Source organism: Callithrix jacchus, chromosome 12, assembly GCF_049354715.1.
Source record: "Callithrix jacchus isolate 240 chromosome 12, calJac240_pri, whole genome shotgun sequence".
Taxonomy (NCBI): domain Eukaryota; kingdom Metazoa; phylum Chordata; class Mammalia; order Primates; family Cebidae; genus Callithrix; species Callithrix jacchus.
The window spans coordinates 37,210,945-37,229,099 of record NC_133513.1 but is presented as its reverse complement, the minus strand read 5'-3'; the positions used below and the strand labels follow the sequence as shown (position 1 = coordinate 37,229,099).

The 18,155-nt window shown below is 52.0% G+C and overlaps 1 protein-coding gene and 1 pseudogene across 4 annotated transcripts; both read left to right on the top strand.

The window, feature by feature from the left end:
* The first annotated feature begins 908 nt into the window (after positions 1–908).
* On the top strand, positions 909–15,736 carry LOC100402880 (stromal cell-derived factor 1). 4 transcript variants are annotated; one of them, XM_009009522.5, is made up of 4 exons: positions 909–1,053; positions 5,027–5,144; positions 7,232–7,318; positions 12,605–15,736. In XM_009009522.5, exons 1-4 carry the CDS (start codon positions 993–995, stop codon positions 12,618–12,620), a joined length of 282 nt encoding a protein of 93 aa, XP_009007770.1. In that variant the 5' UTR covers positions 909–992; the 3' UTR covers positions 12,621–15,736. The 4 variants fall into 4 exon arrangements, with proteins under 4 accessions (XP_009007770.1, XP_009007767.2, XP_009007768.1 ...); XM_009009519.5 differs by having other exon boundaries at positions 9,919–15,736; XM_009009520.5 differs by lacking the exon at positions 12,605–15,736 and adding an exon at positions 9,362–9,548.
* On the top strand, positions 1,179–2,382 carry LOC144578528 (uncharacterized; annotated as a pseudogene).
* Positions 15,737–18,155: the final 2,419 nt, after the last annotated feature.

Below are 18,155 nucleotides of genomic sequence, written 5' to 3'. Positions count from 1 at the left end.
CGGGGGAGTTTTTCTCTCAACTCTTTGGGTCTCGATGAACTTTTCTTGGGTCAGGCAGGAAATAGGTTTAAAAGACTTATTCTCAGCTTCCATTTATTGACCATTTATTGAGTACTTCTTGTCAGACACGATGCAGAGGGCTTCCAGGCCTGGAGCCGGTCTCATTGAATCCCCCAGTCCCACTCCGCGGGTTGGGCCTGTGATCAGCCCATTTCACAGTTGAGAGGACGGAGGAACAAAGGCTACATTCGCATTTACTGAGGACTGCTGGTGCCTTCTGCTTTGTCTGTACAGGCGAGGAAACTGAGGATAGGCTGGTGGCGCCGTGGGCGTGGAGTCCGAGCCACGCTGAATGCAAAGACCGGTCTCCTTTCCTTGGACCGAACTCTGCCTAGAGCCGGGCGGGGGGCGAGCCTGAGCCCCCACACACAGAAAGCAGGACCCCCTTGGCTGCCTTGGGCCGCCACCGCCAGCAGCAAGCCCTCAGCCCCTGGATCAACTTGTTTACTTTTCATTGGTTCTCATTCAGTTCCCGCCATCGAAAGGCCCGGTCCTGCAGCTTTCCACGCGTGCCTCACTTTCTGCTTAAGGGCCTCAGTCTCTCCAGCGAGGCCCTGTCACAGGGACAATAAGCGGCCCCCCAGCCGGCATCACCCGGGCCCGCGGTGCAGGGCCCACTCACTGCAGACTGGCCCCGAGGTCCGGGTCCCAGTGGGGCCGGAGAAGGTCAAAGGCCGCAGCGCACCGCAGCCCCGAAGCACAGCGGGCGCAGAGGAAGGGCGGGGGGCGCCGCCGAGGGGGACGCGCTTCAGATACCCTGGCCCAAACCAGGACTCCGCTCCGGGCCCGCCCCTCGCAGTGCGCCCCGCCCCGCCTGGCTCTAAAGCACCCGGCAAGCGCCTCCCGCCGCCGCACTTTCACTCTCCATCAGCCACAGCGCCCGCTCCGCGTCCGGCCCGCGTCTCGCGCTCCTCTGTCCGCCCGCCAGCGCCATGAATGCCAAGGTCTTGGTCGTACTGGCCCTCGTGCTGACCGCGCTCTGCCTCAGCGACGGTGAGTGCGCTCGGCTGGGAGGCCCTAGCGAGGCTCTGGGCTCCGGCTCCCGCTCCCGCCCCGCGCGGGGCCGCGGCTCCTCTGCCTGTGCCCGCAGTTTGCGCCGCCCGGCACAGTGGGGGTAGAGGGAGTCCGCCTCGCGGGGCGCTCCGGCATGGTGCCGCCTCCAAAGCCCCACTTTTGCGCCGAGGTTTTGTGACCCGCAGAGAGGGTCGCCCGACCTCAAGCGGGCTGCAGAGGTCAGGAGAGACAACTAGGCAGGAACGCCCCGAGGGAGCGTTCGGGGCCGGCGCGGGAAGGTGCGGGGGTGCGGAGCCGCGGATCCCAAATCCCTGCCCCACGACCCCCCAGCCAGTGTCTTCCCGCGCCGGGCTCCGTTTCCAGCGGCGCATGGGCTCCGAGGTCCCGCTGCGCACAGTGCTGGAGGTCCGGCGGTGCCTGGCGAGTGAGCGCTTTGCAAAGTTCGTCTCACGCCGAGACCTGAGGCTGTGAGGTCCGATGCAGCCGCGCGGCCTCTGCTCCACGCGAAGCCGATCCTCTCCTCGCACTCTTGTGGGGCTCTGGGCCAGGCGCAGGCGGGCGGGCGGCGCGGCGCGGCGCAGCTGTCGGGCTTGTGCCACTCGCCAGGCCGCGCTTCTGCACAGCTCCGCGGTCCGCAGCGACGCGGACCTGGGCGCGCGTCCAGCCGCTGCCTCCCTGCCTCTTCTCGGTTTCTCCTGTGGGAGGCCCAGGGGCCCTCTGGGCCTCGCACGCCCCCTCCTCACCTCCCCAAACACACCTGCAGACTGGCACTTTTGTCACCAGCCAACCGAGAGCTTCAGCAACTTCTATCTCCAAGGCCCTGGGCCACTGGGAACCGTGGTGTCCCGTTTCACTGGGAGAGGGCTTCTGTTCTTTTCTTTGGCTGAAGAGAAACTCGCTGCGCTGTCACAGGACACCGCTGTAAACCAAAATAAACTTGCCTCTGAACACAGAAAACAAAACCCTGTGGCTCAGGTCGCTGCGCGTTTTTGGCTGTGAAGTTTCCTGCAAAGAGTTGGAGGACACCCTGGGTGCTCTTGCAGCCGCGGGCTGTGCGGCACCAGCTCGCCCGGATCCGATCCCTCCGTTGGGTTCCTGCAGACGCGGCTCCGGCGTCCCCCCGGGCGGTGGACTGCGCGCTGGTGCGAGTAGGGCCGGCACGGCTGAGCCGGGCAGGTGAGGCTGGGCCTCCCGGGTTCGTGACGGACTGGCTGAGAGGTGTTAAGGACACAGATTGAAGGCAACTGGGAATGTTTGTCGTTTTCAAAAAGTCCCTGAGTCAGTGTCTCCCCACAGATCCCCCAAGTCATGGGACATGTTTCTAGTTTTGATTGCTGGATATTCTTCTGTTCCTATAAGGGGTCTGGTTTGGGTGGTTATTTACTGAGTGGTGGAGTGAGGGTGGAGGTGTCACAGTGTACCACCCTGGGAAATAGTGCTGCCCCCTCTCCTAGAGGGCTGGAGAGAGGATTGGAATGAGGGAAACCGGTTCTTGAGTTATGGTTGCAGCTGACCTGGGGGAAGCACAGAGACGTGGGCTGCATCCCAGACTCCTCCCGGCCTGGGAAGGGTGGCGTGGCTCTCAGAGTTGCCCCATTGGCAGCCAAGTAACCAGGGCAGGAGCCTGGGCTCCAGGCAGGTCTGCTTCTCCTTGCACACGTCGCCAGAATGCATTTTTTTTTTTCTCACCTCGCAGTGCCTGTGTGCCCTCTGGCCCCACACTTAGTCCCCAAGCTACACTACAGAGAGAGCTCGGCCAGGGGTCCTGCCCCTCCCTCATTGGTTGACCTCCATCAGGCAGTTGGGTCCTGGGCTTCCCGGCGTTAAACTCAGGGTGGGTCCCCTTCCCAAGTCTGCTTGGAGGGGCCAGCTGGGTTCCTGTCTCTGCATTAGATTTTGTGAAAACTCCTGGAGTAGAGCTCACCGGGTCCCAAATCCCGGGTACCATCTAAGCCAGTCAAGACTCTTCCCCGTACACGGAGTTACATTCAGACAGTTGGGAAAGTTAGTCTTACTGACAAAAAGCTGGAGGAAAGAGCACGAGAGGTCCTCACGAAGCCCGCTTCTCTTGGTAAGCACACCTGGGTGCTCTGTCACTTTAAAAAGACCTGTTGCAATTTGTTGCTTGACAGCCTGGCCTTAGGTTCTGGGAGTAGAAACAAGAATTGCTTTTGAAGGAAATGGATAATCCCAGGAGGTGGAGGGGGAGAGGAGTGAGGGCCTGTGTGTTGAGCTCCGAATAGGCTCTGATTTCTGGCCTGATCACCACTGCTTGGTTATGGGGGCCAGAGGAGCTTCTCTCTTCTGGGCACTGGAGAGCCACCCCAGCGGGGGTGGCTGCAGCACTTGCACTTGGCTGCATACGTTCCAGCTCACCGTAGCTCAGGGTGGGGGCTTGTGCCTCACTACCGGGCTCCTATTCTCCTGCTCCACCCCCAACCCACCCCCTCCCTCAGCTCAGAAGGGCCCAAAAGAAATCCAGGGAAACCTGGAGGCACAACACTCAGAGGAGAGTTTAGCTTCCGGGCCCTGGCCCTGGGATAGCTTTCCCAGGTGATCTGGTTACAGTGCAGTGCTGACTTCCCCTGCAGGGTCCCAGGGCAGTTGCAGGAAGCTGGCCCCAGAGGTGCCTTTCTGGAGTTAGATCAGGTATAAACGTGAAGGCTGTTCCGGGTCTCTCCAGTACCATGAGTCACCAGCACCCTGATGCCCCCCTTTCTCCTGGTTTTCAGGGAGTTGCATTTGGTCCTGGGAGCAAGGAGATAGGGGGACAGCTGGTCTGCTTTTGATCCAACTTGGTGGCTAAATACACACTACTGTTCCTAGGCCACATCATCCCTCAATTGATTGCAGCATGTAGAAAAAAACAAAATGAGCCCCTCAATATTTCCTCCTACTTCTCCAGCGTTCTTTCCCAAACGTTCAGAACTTCAGAATCACAGAGACCTCTCAGAACTCTGTAAACAGCAAACTTAAAAAAAATCTCTGGACTAAATGTTCTCAGACCTACATTGACACTCTGATGAAAGGATCCACAAATTCAAATAATTTGGAATATTAAATGGGGCTTGGATAAAATCTGCAAGGGAAAAAAACCTAGAAAACAAAAAGCACACACAAATTCCAGCCCTCCAGGGCTTGCAATTCTAGATTTGAAGGGTGAGTGGTGAGTTCTGCAGGAGCCCCTTGCTAATTTACACTAATGAGTGTCAATTATGGCATTTTGTAAATTGGTGATTTTGCAAAGATCTTAATACAATTCCTGAGGCTACAGCATCCCTGCCCAGGCAATGAAAACCACATTTGATTCCAGCTCCACTAATCTCCAAGCCTTGAGGGAAGTGGTGGGCCCTAGGCCTGCTCTCCAGGGGCTCTCAGGGGACTCGCAGGTAGGAAGCCAGCCAGGATTCTTTTGTGCTTTCCAGGGCTTAAGGTGAATGTGAAGGGGGGTGGGGGGCGGGGCGGAGGGCAGCATTCCTGAATGCTACTGTGCTTCCTGGCTAAGAGGCCAGTGCCAGAGGAGAGAGGCCAGGGAGCCTGGAGCCTCTTGGTCCCCCTTCCTTTTCCCTGAGTAGAGAGATCTTTCTCAGTTTTCCCTTGAGCAATGTATTTGATAAAGAGTAACTGGGAATCTCAGTACCTTGGACCGAAACCATTATCTCCTATAATTGCTATCAGGTGGCTTCTAATTTAATCCCCTTACCCTCTTAGGGTCCGGCTCTCCCCAGGCCTTTTGGTCTCCTTGTCTTGTAGAAGCTGAGCCTGAGCTCAGCCAGAACTCACTGTGCTGCCTGAGGAGATAGCCTTTCCCAGAATGCACCCGTAACCTGAAACTCACCCCAGTGATGCGGTCTTTTGATCCTTCATTGCTGTACCAACTGCTGTAGACCCAGACACACGTGACCAAAATCTCCAGGGTAGTAAATTGCTTTGTTCTCCTTACCCGTTCTAGGGAAGCCCGTCAGCCTGAGCTACAGATGCCCATGCCGATTCTTTGAAAGCCATGTTGCCAGAGCCAATGTCAAGCATCTCAAAATTCTCAACACTCCAAACTGTGCCCTTCAGATTGTGTAAGTCTTGAATGTCATCCCCTAGGGATATTGCATCTAATGAACATAGTAACATCTAACTCGATTCTTGTTAATGGTGTAGAAGTGATGTAAGCCAAGGGTCCAGTCTTGAACTTGGCATCATTAGTGGCAGCTATTCTTCCCATGAGGACTTTTAGTATGACCCCAGGCATGAGTTTTAAAAGCTGCCCTTGATCTGGGCACCCTGCTGTGCCCATAGTAGTTCTCTTTTCTTTCTAAACCTCCATTCTTCAGCACAGCACTGCTGGATGCCGGAGAAACTATGGCTTCACCAAGGTTTTGGCTGAAGCCTAGTAAACTAGCTAGTCCTTAACTAGTAACAGTAATATCTATCTTGCCAGTTTTGGGGATCTTATGCTCTACATTAACTCACAAGACCCAAGTTCAGTTTAAGTCCTCTTTAACCATTGAGTGAAACTTCAACATTTTCAGCTCACTTACCTGCATTTTCTCAAGTACAGCATATGAGGTTTTGGTGTTATTTGATGTGGATGGCAGCCGCTAACATTTGATTTCGTTCATCTGGGAAACAAGAACGACCAAAATCACACATCCACAAGACAGATTTCAGCTGGGTACAGAAGACTGGGAGAAGTGCAGGAAGAAAGCCATGTGCTGGAAATCCAATAGCTTGGCCCTCTCATTCTAAGAGGTCCTGTGTCTGAACACCGGGAGGTGAGGGCTCAGGGAGTCTCCTGGAGAGGATTTGATTGCTCAAAAGTCCTAGTTCTAAAAATGGGGTGGGGACACAGAGTTGGAACCAAAGCTATAACTTCCCAAAGACTTTTCCATCCAAAACACAACTATTTTCAGTTTTGATTTTAGAAGACTATTTTCAGTTTTGATTTAAGCCTCTGGTGTCTTGAATGCGTTTGTTATTTACTGTATGTTTTAGGGCCCTAGAAGACTAATTAATGTCTTTTTAGTACTTTGCCTGCAACGTAAGACTCTATGTCTTGTGAAGAGTATTTTAAAGATACTGAATTTAGCTAGCATGGACCTGCTTTACAGCTCCCATCATGCTGGTCTGCTGGCCTGGAAAGGCACTTTGAAGTTGAAGATGCCAAACACAATTCTCAGGTCTGAGCAGACACTAAATTGACAAGTGGCAGGGCCCACATTTGCACCCCAATGTGTGCTGCTCCAAGCCACACCCACGCAGGGGTGGGGAGCTGAGTGCACACCTCCTTCACCTAATGTACAGGCTGCTTGAAGACTCCCTGGGTGCCCCTGAACCACTGTACTGGGGCTTAGCTGTCCTCAGAGACCCTTAAGTGGCTGGGCAGGGGCGTTTTTGAGTTTTGTGAGATTGCCTGGCACCTAGGGCATTGGGGCGAGGGATCCAGAAAGATGAATCCAGGCTCTCCACAGGAATTTTTGTGTAGGGACACTTTTAAAAATGTGAACTTTTAAAAAACAAATGAGATCAAGAAACATTCAGTGAACTTGTAAAATCTTTCTAGAAACTATTTTCTGCTAAGCCACCTGCACTGCCCCGCCCCTCCCTGGCTGGTCACCCTCTCGGCAGACTGCCATAACTTCTGGCAGGCCTCCTGCCTCCAGGCTTTCTCACGCCCATTTTTAAATCCGCCTGTGTCAAGATGACATCGGTCAAGATGACCCATCCGAATAAACCTCTGCTCTGTTGCTCTCCATTCTCTCCTCCACAGGTGCCTAGAGCATCCTGTCCCCGCTTCTTCAGTGTCCTCTGTGTGCTCTGATGACCTCCCTGGCATATTTGCTCCTGCTTTTCCCTTCCCCTTCATTTACTCTCCAAGCTCCTACTTATCTTTCAAAGGCAGCTCAAATGCTGGCTTCCATGAATTCCCCCTGCACTGCCCCGGAAAGGCTTCTGTTCACATTTCCATGTCTCTGCCATGGAACTTCCTGCGCTGCCAGCGCCGAGCATTCCCCAGCACACCGAGCACCTCTGGAGCCTGAGCATGCCAAGTGGAGCACAGGGCGCCAGTGAGGGCCCGGGATGGGTGTTGGGGCTGCGGACCCGCACGTCGCAGCCGCCCCTTCCTCCGGTGCAGCTGCACACTATCGCCGTTCTGTTTCTGCAGGGCACGGCTGAAGAACAACAACAGACAAGTGTGCATTGACCCGAAGCTAAAGTGGATTCAGGAGTACCTGGAGAAAGCTTTAAACAAGTAAGCACAACAGCCAAAAAGGACTTTCTGCTAGACCCACTTGAGGAAAGCTAAAACCTTGTGAGAGATGAAAGGGCAAAGATGTGGGGGAGGGGCCCTGGTTCATGAGGACCCGGTGTGTGTGTGGGGTGGGCATGTTGTTCTGGGATCGAGCCTGAGGTTTGCCAGCACTTAGACACTGCATTTATAGCATACGGTACGATATCGCAGCTTGTATTCATCCATGCCCCGTACCCATGCACATTGGAGCTTTTATTACTGGGGCTTTTCTAAGAAATTGTATTATCCACAGTATTTCCCAGCAGTCAGTTCCTTCATGATCATCACAATCATCATCATTCTCATTCTCATTTTTTAAATCAACGATTACTTCAAGATCTGTATTTGGCTTGTTTTGGAGCTTCTCCTCTGCTCCCCTGGGGAGTCTGGGCACAGTCAGGTGGCAGCTCAGCAGGGAGCTGGAAAAAGTGTCCTTCCTCCAAATGCTGGGGAGGCTCCCACAGTGGTACCCCTCCCAAGAGGAAGGCCCCTGTGGTACTCAGATACCGACCAGGGCTGAGCTCTGTCACCACCTTCACCTCCTCTTTCAACTTCAGCGATTGTCTATGTGGGCTCCATGTAGAAGCCACTGTCACTGGGACTGTGCTCAGAGACCCCTCTCCCAACCATTCCCACCCTCTCCCTACCTCCAAGAGCATGCTTAATCCCGCTTCTGCTTCTCATTTCTGTAGCCTGATCAGCGCCGCACCGGCCCGGAGGAGGGTGTAGCTGGGGCTCGTGCCCTGCATTCCTCTTCCCAGGGCCTACCCCTGCCAGCTTGGGCCCTCTGTGAGATCCGTCTTTGGCCTCCTCCAGAATGGAGCTGGCCCTCTCCTGGGGACATGTGATAGTCCCCCTGCTTACCCACAAAAGACAAGCCTCTGCAGAATGAAATGCAGTTTTAAATCAGAGGGCTCACTTTGAGCAATTTGGTTTTGTGATTGCCTCTGAAGCCTACATATGCCATGGAGGCACTACAAACTCTGAGGTTTCTGAAATCAGAAGTGAAAAAAATGAGTGAATAAACCAGCATCTTGCCACTACCCACTCCTGAAGCCACAGCAGGGTTTCAGGTTCCAGTCAGAACTGTTGGCAAGATGACATTTCCATGCATAAATGCGATCCACAGATGGTCCTGGTGGTATTTGTAACTTTTTGCAAGGCATTTTTTTATATATATTTTTGTGCACTTTTTTTTACGTTTCTTTAGAATACAAATGTATTTCAGAATATATTTATAGTCAAACAATTCATATATTTGAAGTGGAGCCATACGAATGTCAGTAGTTCACACTTCTCTATTATATCAAACTACTGGCAATTTGTAAAGAAATATATATGATATATAAATGTGTTTGCAACTTTTCAATGTTAGCCACAGTGTATTTTTTCACTTGTACTAAAATTGTATCAAATGTGACATTATATGCACTAGCAATAAAATGCTAATTGTTTCATGGTATAAACCTCCTACTGTATGTGGGAATTTGTTTACCTGAAATAAAACTTACTAGTTGTTAGTGATGGAGCTCATAGATGTTTCTGGTTTATACAGTTCAGCCTGCCTGTGGTCAGGTGCCTGAGACCCCTTCTCACAGTCCATGTGTGACCCAGTGTATGGGCTTTTCTCACGAGCAGATTAGATCTGCAGTTCAAGTTTTTGCATCTTTTTTTTTTTCTAACCCAATTGAAATAGCAGTGCCGGTTTTCTGAAGAATAATATTTGACTCACTAATTCCTCTTCCTTCCCTCCTCCTCCTTGGTTCTCCTAACATCCCCATGTAATCCCCAGAGACTCAATCCTAGTAATATCAAGCTTTCACATTTTCCCATGTAAAAATCCCATGACTCCAGGCCATGGTTAATATCAAGCTTTCACAGGGACAGGTGGCCTCACCCCATAAATCATTAAATACCATTCAGCTTGAATCATTTTAATGTGACAGTCACGAGCCAGTTGCTCTAATAAAATTCTGCTAACCATCTCTCTCCCTTGCTCTCCAGAACAATCGCAGTCACTCCTGGGGGTGTTCACAGGCATCTAGAAAGGAGAAGGTGGGACCACTGACTTCTTTCTCTTCTTCTGAATGGCAGTCTGAACCTGGGGACTTCCGCCTCCAAAATGTTGTTCAATTTGAAATGCAGACATTTCTCAGAGAAAGCTGAGAGTTCAGGCCTGCATTGAGAAGGAGGAAAAATCTCATGGGAGCAGGGCAGGGCAGTGGAACAAAGACCATGATGGCCAGCCTGGCCCCGGGTGTACCCTGTGATATGGATTCCTTGTCCCCAGTAGGAACCAGGCTCAGGTTGGCAGATTGGTGGTCGCTGTAACCCATTCACAAAGGTGTTCTAGGATCCCATTGAAAATTAGTTTGAATGGAAGGAAATGTCCAATTTATCTTAATGAATTACTGACAACCAGTGCTTTGGCCAGGGGCCTCCACACCTGAGACCGAAGACACAGTTTAACTGGTATTCGGGCCAGTGTTAAATCTTATGCAGACTGAGACGAACTTTTGTTCATTTCCACATTATTAATGGTTCTACTAATTTTATCTAAGGGGGCGCAGAGAAGAAAAAGTGGGGAAAAAAGAAAAGATAGGAAAAAAGAAGCGACAGAAGAAGAGAAAGGCTGCCCAGAAAAGGAAAAACTAGTTATCTGCCACCTCGAGATGGACTGCAATGCACTTGCTCTCGGCGCTTTGTAAATTTGCTCGATCCTCCTCCAGGACAGACCCCCATGCAGACTGGGCAGGGGCTCAGACCTCCGTGGGGGAGCAGCACTCTGCCACCCCGCCAGCCATATCGGCTCCTGTATTTATGTGCTTTTTAAGGCCCTTATTGGTCTGCTAAGTTATGAAGAAAGTAGTTGTGCAGACACTGGGGATGGGGGTCTGTGATGCAGAGCCTGTGTGCTGAGGACACTCCAGAATAGCCTGGGATCTCCAGGAATGCTCAGGTTGCTGAGCCCCCCGCCCACCCTCCACTCCCTCTCTTAGAAGGCCTGCGCTCGCTGGGGAGCTCACCAGCTCCACACACTTGCAGTCTGCATTCCTGTGAAGACCAGGCTGTGGCCACCTGGCCAGCATTCAGGGCAGTCTGCTAGCCCAGCAGACTGGCCAGGAAGTGGGTGTACCACCCTTCTATGGCCTTTGGCGCAGGTGGAAACTGACTTGCCCTTAGGGCCAGGCCCTAGCTTTTTCCAAATGCCCATTGCCTTACCCTCCACCACTCTGCCACCTGGGAAGGGGCTTCTTCAGCCACTCCTTCCTGGGTTGTGGGAGTGGCTTTACCCCCAAGCCTGAGTGGGTTTCTACAGACTGGGTGGGGTGAGCCAGACGGAATGCTGCATTCTCAGAGAGCAGATGTGGAAACACTTCTCAGGGAGCTCCTCTTTGGGCAATTATCTTTAGAGTCTTTAAACGGGTCCCCCACGTGGAGGACAGATGTGCTATAGAACTTTGCAAGAGGCCTGAATCCCTGGGGATTCCAGCCTGTCCCCTCCTGCCTCCTGCATGATGGCATGTGCTCCGGCTGCAGGGCACAGCTGCCTCAGTCCTCATTCATGGGAAATACCACTTAAGCTCTAGAACTTTCCTGCACCCTCCTCCCCTGCCCCTGTAGAAGTATGTGTGAGATTTTTTTGCCAAGTTTGTCTAATCTGGACTGGGAGGATGGAAGAGCAAGGCCCCAATTTCAGTAGTGCTCTGAAAAAAGATGCCGTGAATTTCTCAGCTCTCCTCCACCTCAGATAAACACCTGCCCACCCTGCGCCCCCATCCTGGGTCATAATTTTGATAAATGCAGAAAGAGGAAGTGGTTGGATGATCAGGCAAATGGAATTCAGGAGAAAACCCACCAGGACCCTGCATGTCAGACACCCCCCATCCAGGAGCGCTGTGTCCCCTTGAGCTTTAATGAGCTCCCTGTGACCACAGCCATGCCTTCTCCTCCTTGGCAAGGCATCCTAGGATGCTGCAGCCAAAGACCTTTGTTTCCCGCTGCTATCCCTTTTTTCTGGACAACTCTCCTGGCCCACGTTCTTCTCGTCAGCACTGGGGGTCCCAGGCCTGAGCCCTGGGTACAGGGGTACCCTAGTCTCCCTGCCCTCCTCACTTCTTAAGGCACAGGGCTCTCAGATGGGCTTCCTGGGGCTGCTGCCCTTCCCGTGGAAGCTATCAGTCACTCTTGTCCATGGGACTCTGACAGAAACGCCCTGAGAGGGCCAATCTGTGGCCCCATGCTCACCTGCTTTCTTCAGTCTCCACATGCAGCAGGGCTCTGTGCCTGGGGAGGGGTGGCCCTCTGTCCTAGTCAGCATGAAGAGCTGTTGGCCCTCTAGGAACAGAGGGCCCAGCTAAGGCTGCCTAAGGATACAAACTGCTTGCTGCAGTGACAAGCAATCCTGCCACCCATCCCACTCCTGGGGAGCAGGGTCTGCCGGGACTGAGAGCGGGCATTCTTGAGAACGTATGCAAGGTCCATCCTGTCTTGATGTCTTGATGTGACTGCATGGGCCCCTGGGGCCTCACTGTGGCTTACAAGTGGCTTATGAAGCTCCTGGGAGCAGGTGGTACGCCCACTGCTGAAGACAGGGTCGCCATGGAAGAGCGAAGAGCCCGACGGGGATACCTGGTGGGTTGAAAGTAGGAAGTGCTTATGCCTGTCAGCACCAAATGAGAGGTGCACCATGGTCACTGCTCGGTCCAGCATGCGTTCCTCCTGGGAGGTCCTGGCAGCCCATGCACCCACCCCTGTGCCTCCTCTAGCAGCCCCACCTGGGGCCACCTGCAGTGGCATGGCACCTGGCTGAGAGACCTGGAGGGCGAGGGGTTGCTGGAAGCCATGGAAGTGCCTCTTGGGAGGGCTGAGGCCAAGATGCAGGGCAGCAGCATCCTGAGCCTCAGCCCCACGCCACTGCCAAGTAAGCAGTGTGCCCTGTCCCCGTCGTGTGACTGTTCTGACGGGCCTTTCTGTGCCTTCGTGTGTCTGCCACGCCCAGTGCTTGCTTCGTGTCAGTTCTCTGCTTCCTGCTTTCCATCGGTCCCTCTGCTTCAGCCTGGTTGCGTCTCGCACTCCCCTCCCCTCTGCTGTCCCAGGGTCTCTGAAGGGAGATGCATGGCCAAGAAGGCGACTTGGAAGTACGGAGCGGCCCCAGGGTCTCTGCGCAGGCAGCCACCCTGCTGGAGCCGGCTGGGTGTGGGGGGAACCTGCCTTAATGGTGTTTCCCTCTGTTCTTGTCAACAGGAGGTTCAAGATGTGAGAGGGTCAGACGCCTGAGGAACCCTTACAGTAGGAGCCCAGCTCTGAAACCAGTGTTAGGGAAGGGCCCGCCACAGCCTCCCCTGCCAGGGCAGGGCCCCAGGCATTGCCAAGGGCTTTGTTTTGCACACTTTGCCATATTTTCACCATTTGGTTATGTAGCAAAATATATGACATTTATTTTTCATTTAGTTTGATTATCCAATATCACTGGTGACACATAGGAGCTTAGCCTAAGGCCATTATTGTACTTGCCTTAATAGAGTGTCTTTCCATGGAGCGGCTCCTCTGACTCAGGGCTACTGGGTTTTGTACTCTGAGCTGTGCAGGCCAGGAGCCTGGGTTGAGAGAGCCTTGCCCGCATGGTCAGCCCTAGGGTAGAGAGCCACCAGGAGGGATGCCTGGGGGTGCCAGGACCAGTTAGCCTGGGCAAAGCCTGTTCTCTGTGGGATGGGATGGTGGAGGGCCATACATGAGGTTCACCCTCTTCTCCATCCACATGGGAGCCAGGTCTGCTTCTTCTGGGAGGGTGACAGGGCTCCCCTGAGCTGAGGCAACAGTGTGAGGCTAGGGCAGAGTGAGACCCAGCCCTCATCCTGAGCACCTCCACATCCGCCATGTTCCACTCATCATTCTGTGTCTCATCCATCATCATGTATGTCCAAGACTGTCTCCATGGCCCCGCAAAAGGACTCTCAGGACCAAAGCTTTCATGTAAACTGTGCACCAAGCAGGAAATGAAAATGTCTTGTGTTACCTGAAAACACTGTGCACATGTGTGTCTTGTTTGGAATATTGTCCATTGTCCAATCCTGTGTTTTTGTTCAAAGCCAGCATCCTCCGTGAACAATGTCTTGGTGCATGAACTGTTCCCCCTATGCAGCTGTTGAGCAAGGTGATGCCCCTTGGTCCCTTTGAGTGTGGTCCTGATCGGAGCCATGGTCCTTTGGGGTGAACTGCCTTGGTTCCCCCACAGATGACAAAGCCATAGTGGGTCCATGGGCAGAGCCCAAGGGAATTCAGTGTGCGCCAGAGTTGACCCCAGAGGATGGCTGCCCCTCAGTGCTCCCTCACTTGTCAGTACCTTCAAACTGGGGCCAAGCCCAGCACTGCTTGAGGAAAACAAGCATTTGCAACTTGTTTTTTGGTTTTTAAAACCCATGAAGATTTCCTCCCAATTCACATCTAACCTCATCTTCTTCACCATTTGGCAACACCGTCATCTCCTGCCTTCCTCCCTGGGCCCTCTCTGCTGCTGCATGTCACCTGTGCTTCCAGCCTTTCCCGCAGGACATTCCTGTAAAAGAACCATGTGCGATGTGAAGAGTAAGTCAACCCCCCAGACTTCTGGAGTGCTCCCCTTCCACTGAGGGCAGTCAGTAGAGCTGCAGGAAACCACTTAAAATGTTCGCTTTTGACAAAGGCAAGCACTTGAGGGTTTTTTGGTTACGTTTTTCATTCAGTCTTACTAATACTTTTCCACAGTTTAAAAAAACAGTTAATGAAGAAAGTGGAAAACAAGGAAGTCAAAACAAGGAAACTGATGTAACGTGTAGGAAGTAATATAGTGACGTGATCTTGAATTGTAAATGCTTTTGAATTTAATCATCTGTAGGGTAATTAGTAACATGTTAAGTATTTTCAAAAATATTTCTAGTTGGATCTTCATGGCAGAAAGCAAACTCATCCACCAAAATTGTCCCTTAAACAAAAATTAAAATCCTCAATCCAGCTATGTTATATTGAAAAAATAGAGCCTGAGGGATCTTTACTAGTTATAAAGATACAGAACTCTTTCAAAACCTTTTGAAATTAACCTGCCATTATAGCAGTATAATTGAGTTTTCAGTGGGGCAGTCATTATCTAGGTAAACCAAGATATTTAAAAATCTGTCACATAAGAACTTGTACGTACCTGCCCCCATGAACCAAGACCATTGAATTTTTGGCCGAGGAAACAAACTTGACCCTAAATCTTGACTACAGTCAGGGAAGGAATCATTTCTGTTTCTCCTCCATGGGCGAAAATAGATAAGAGTAGAAACTGCAGGGAACATTATTTGCATAACAATTCCTCTACTAACAATCAGCTCCTTGGTAGACACTTCCCAGCTAAAGCAATACGCATTTAAATACACTCTTCCATTTGCAAGGGAAAAGTCTCTTGTAATTGAGTCTCTTTTTACTTTCAAATTGCTGGTCAAGCGCATCAGCTAAGGGTTGACTAGGGATAGCTCAGCTGTCCCTCTGGGACCTGGTTCTGCCTCTACCTGACATTCCCTTGGGCTCCCTGTAACCTCCAGGGAGGCCCTTGCTGCCAGCTCTGCGTCAGGACCCAGAGGAAGGGGCTGGGGCTCACAGACAGGCTGTATGTTGGGATCGAGTCTGTGCCATGTGTTTGTGCTGTTGTGTGTCCCCCTCTGGCCGGGCACTGAGATGCCAGCGAGGAAGCCCCGGAGAGCCCTCTGCTTGTTATTTGAGATTACCTGCTGAGAAAAAAGGTTCAGCTTTGAGCAGAGGGGCTAAATAGCCAAGGTTGCAGCCCCCCACCCAACCCCCAGCCTTAGATATTCTGTTTTTCCCTTGGATCTTATCTGATCCTTTCGTGGTGTGATCTTCTGTCATTATCACCATGGGCTCCCTGACTGGGAGTTGATTGCCTTTCCCAAGTGCTACACCCTTTTCCAGCAGGATGAGAATTTGAGTGCTCTGATCCTTCTACAGAGCTTCCCTGACCTGTTCTGAAGGAGCCCCATTTCTGGGAAATGCTCTCTAGAAACCTCCAAATTCCCTAAGCAGACCACTGACATGGCCAAGGTGACAAAACCATGTTGAAAATGTGTTATTTTGCAACCTCGCTGGACTCTCGGTCTCTGAGCAATAAAAGGTTCAGTGTTAAATGTGATGAATACTGTATTTTGTATTGTTTCCATTGCATCTCCCAGATAATGTGAAAATGGTCCAGGAGAAGGCCGATTCCTATATGCAGTGTGCTTTAAAAATAAATAAATAAGAAACAATTCTTGGAGAAATAACAATTTCTACTTTGAAGACATACCAATGAAAAAATGTATATGCACTTATAATTTTCCTAATAAAGATCTGTATTCAAACATAGCCACCAACAGTTTGAAATTAGTGTTACTATTTGGAATTCTCTGGATGTCCTTTTTTTCCCCTTACACCCAACCCTAAGGGTTTTGGAATCCTGGCTACAGTGGTTCGTGGAAAACAGGCCATTGTAATCATGCTAATCACAGATGAGAATTCTGGAGGCATACTTGCCTTTCCTGGACAGCTGATCCTTAGCAGGGAAAGGTGCTCCCTTTTCTTTGAGAGTCCTGGGTTTTGTTAGAATTGCTTCTGAAAGGCCAGACTGTCCTCCACTCCACAGGCGATGGTTTTGTGCAAAGGTCCTAGGTATTTCCTGACAGCTGTAAGGAAGGAAACTTCCACTCTGCACTTCTTAGTCCTGGGAGAATGCAACAGAAGTCTGGCTGTGATGGCAATTGCTGAGGACCAGCTCTCTGTGTGTTTCCTGCTCTGCACAGGGGCCCTGCTGGAAGCCAGACACAATTCTTTCATGTAGAAATGGCCAGCGAGCACTTTTTTGGCCAAAGGGCATAGGAGATGAGCCCAGCAGACAGGCTCTGGTCCTCACAGAAGTCAGCCCTTAACACTCTCTAGCACATTCTGTGTCATCCACAGTCAACCTTGTTGGAAAGGAGAGTCCTCTTCCCCATTGGTCCAGATGTAATCACATCACCCCATGCCAAACCTCCCCGTTACTTAATGGGATGGCCATGATGTGGGTGCTAAGTTGCAGATGAACTGCGGAAGGGAGAAGGGTTAGAGCAGGCCAGGAAGGGCCGCGTGGTGTCAGGGGACCTGTGCAGGGGTGAAGATCAGTAGACTGGGGCTTGAGTACCATTCACTCTCTGCTCCATCTGTGATTTGAGACACATCCCTTGATCTCTCCAAGCTCCAGTCTCCCAGCTACAACACCAAAGCTTATTACTGCCAAGGGTTGAGAAGATTAGTCTGGGAGAGTGTGTGGAATCAGCTAACTTTGGAGGGACAGGACAAAGCCCACCCCTCCACCCCAAAAGTTCCCCATTTTGCTCCCTCTCCCCACCTCCTGTTTCCTGGGGTCCACAGAGCTGGAATAAGACCCACATCTGCCTGTGCTGAGCCCCTTAACAGCACAGAGACCATTGCAGCAGGAAGTGCCCTAGAAGCTGAGCCTGCCCCTCAGCTAAAGGATGGGGAGAAGTCACTGGGTAGCATTCCCTCTATCTCCAGCACACCACACCACTGTCCTGGCACCAGAAATTAACAACGGGCTGACCCTTCAAAATGACCTGGGATCAGAAAGTCTGAGCCTTGGCATGCTTGCACCCTGCCCTCATTTACTCAGCCAACAATAGCTGTGATGCCACTCCTGCACCGCAGGAGTGTGGGAGCAAGACACGCTTACTCTGACTCCACGGAGCCTGCAGTCTGGCAGCTACAGTGCAACGAAGTGGGTGTTTTTCTTCTTTCTTTTTTGAGATGGAAGGAGGCTTGCTCTGTCACCCAGGCTGGAGTGCAGTGGTGTTATCTTAGATCACTGCAGGCTCTGCTTCCTGGGTTCAAGTGATTCTCCTGCCTCAGCTTCCCAAGTAGCTGGGACTACAGACGCGCCCCACCAGGCCCAGCTAATTTTTGTATATTTAGTAGAGACAAAGTTTCACCATGTTGACCAGGATGGTCTCGATCACCTGACCTCATAATCTGTCTGCCTCAGTCTCCCAAAGTGCTGGTATTATAGGCATGAGACACTGCACCTGGCCCAAGTGGGTATTTTCATGTAGTATGGTGCATTCAGGCATCAGGGAAGCTTAAAGTAGAAAAGACCCCTAACATAGGCATCAGAGAGGACTCCCTTAAAAAGCGCTGGTGAAGGTGAGACCTGAGAAAAGTGAATTCTTTGGAGGGGTGGTCTACTGAGCCCATGAGGGCTGGCATGGAGAGCCCAGGTGGTGTACTCCTGTGAATTGGAGAGGGGGCTTATTCTAGAAGCCAGGGGTCAGTTCACACAGGGAGCCTGGCATGGGGGGCACAGGGCACTGGGTTTCAGCCTCCTATCTCCCATCACTCGTGGGAGGCACAACACAACGGAGAAAGCTGGGACCCCCATGGTGATGGGGTCCCCTCAGCACAGCTGATTGCATGAAGTGGACACCAGATGTGCATTGCAAGCCAATCTGATTTTCTGTCACAGGAATGCAGGGCTGTGATTCAACAGCATTGGGCTTTGCCCCCTTTCTCTGTGCCCGCAACTAAGGACTGGGCACTCTGGAGTGTGGGCCGCCAGGAGGCAGAAGCAGAGGGAGCCCCCCCACACACTGCTTGAAACAGATTCAGAGACAGAAGTAGGGATGTAAGACCAGGGCACCCTAGAGGGAAGCAACCTGTGGCTGCCTACGGAGGGCCTAGAGAACCTCAGAGGGCATTGGTCGCTGGTGAGGTCTGGCTGCACTCCCGCCTTGGGTTC

Bases quoted from the DNA above. Each gene is read 5' to 3' on its own strand.
- LOC100402880 (XM_009009519.5), top strand. From the start codon at position 993: ATGAATGCCAAGGTCTTGGTCGTACTGGCCCTCGTGCTGACCGCGCTC. The intron at 1,054-5,026 runs GTGAGTGCGCTC...TACCCGTTCTAG, and splicing joins CGCGCTCTGCCTCAGCGACG to GGAAGCCCGTCAGCCTGAGC. The intron at 7,319-9,918 runs GTAAGCACAACA...ATTTTATCTAAG, and splicing joins CTGGAGAAAGCTTTAAACAA to GGGGCGCAGAGAAGAAAAAG.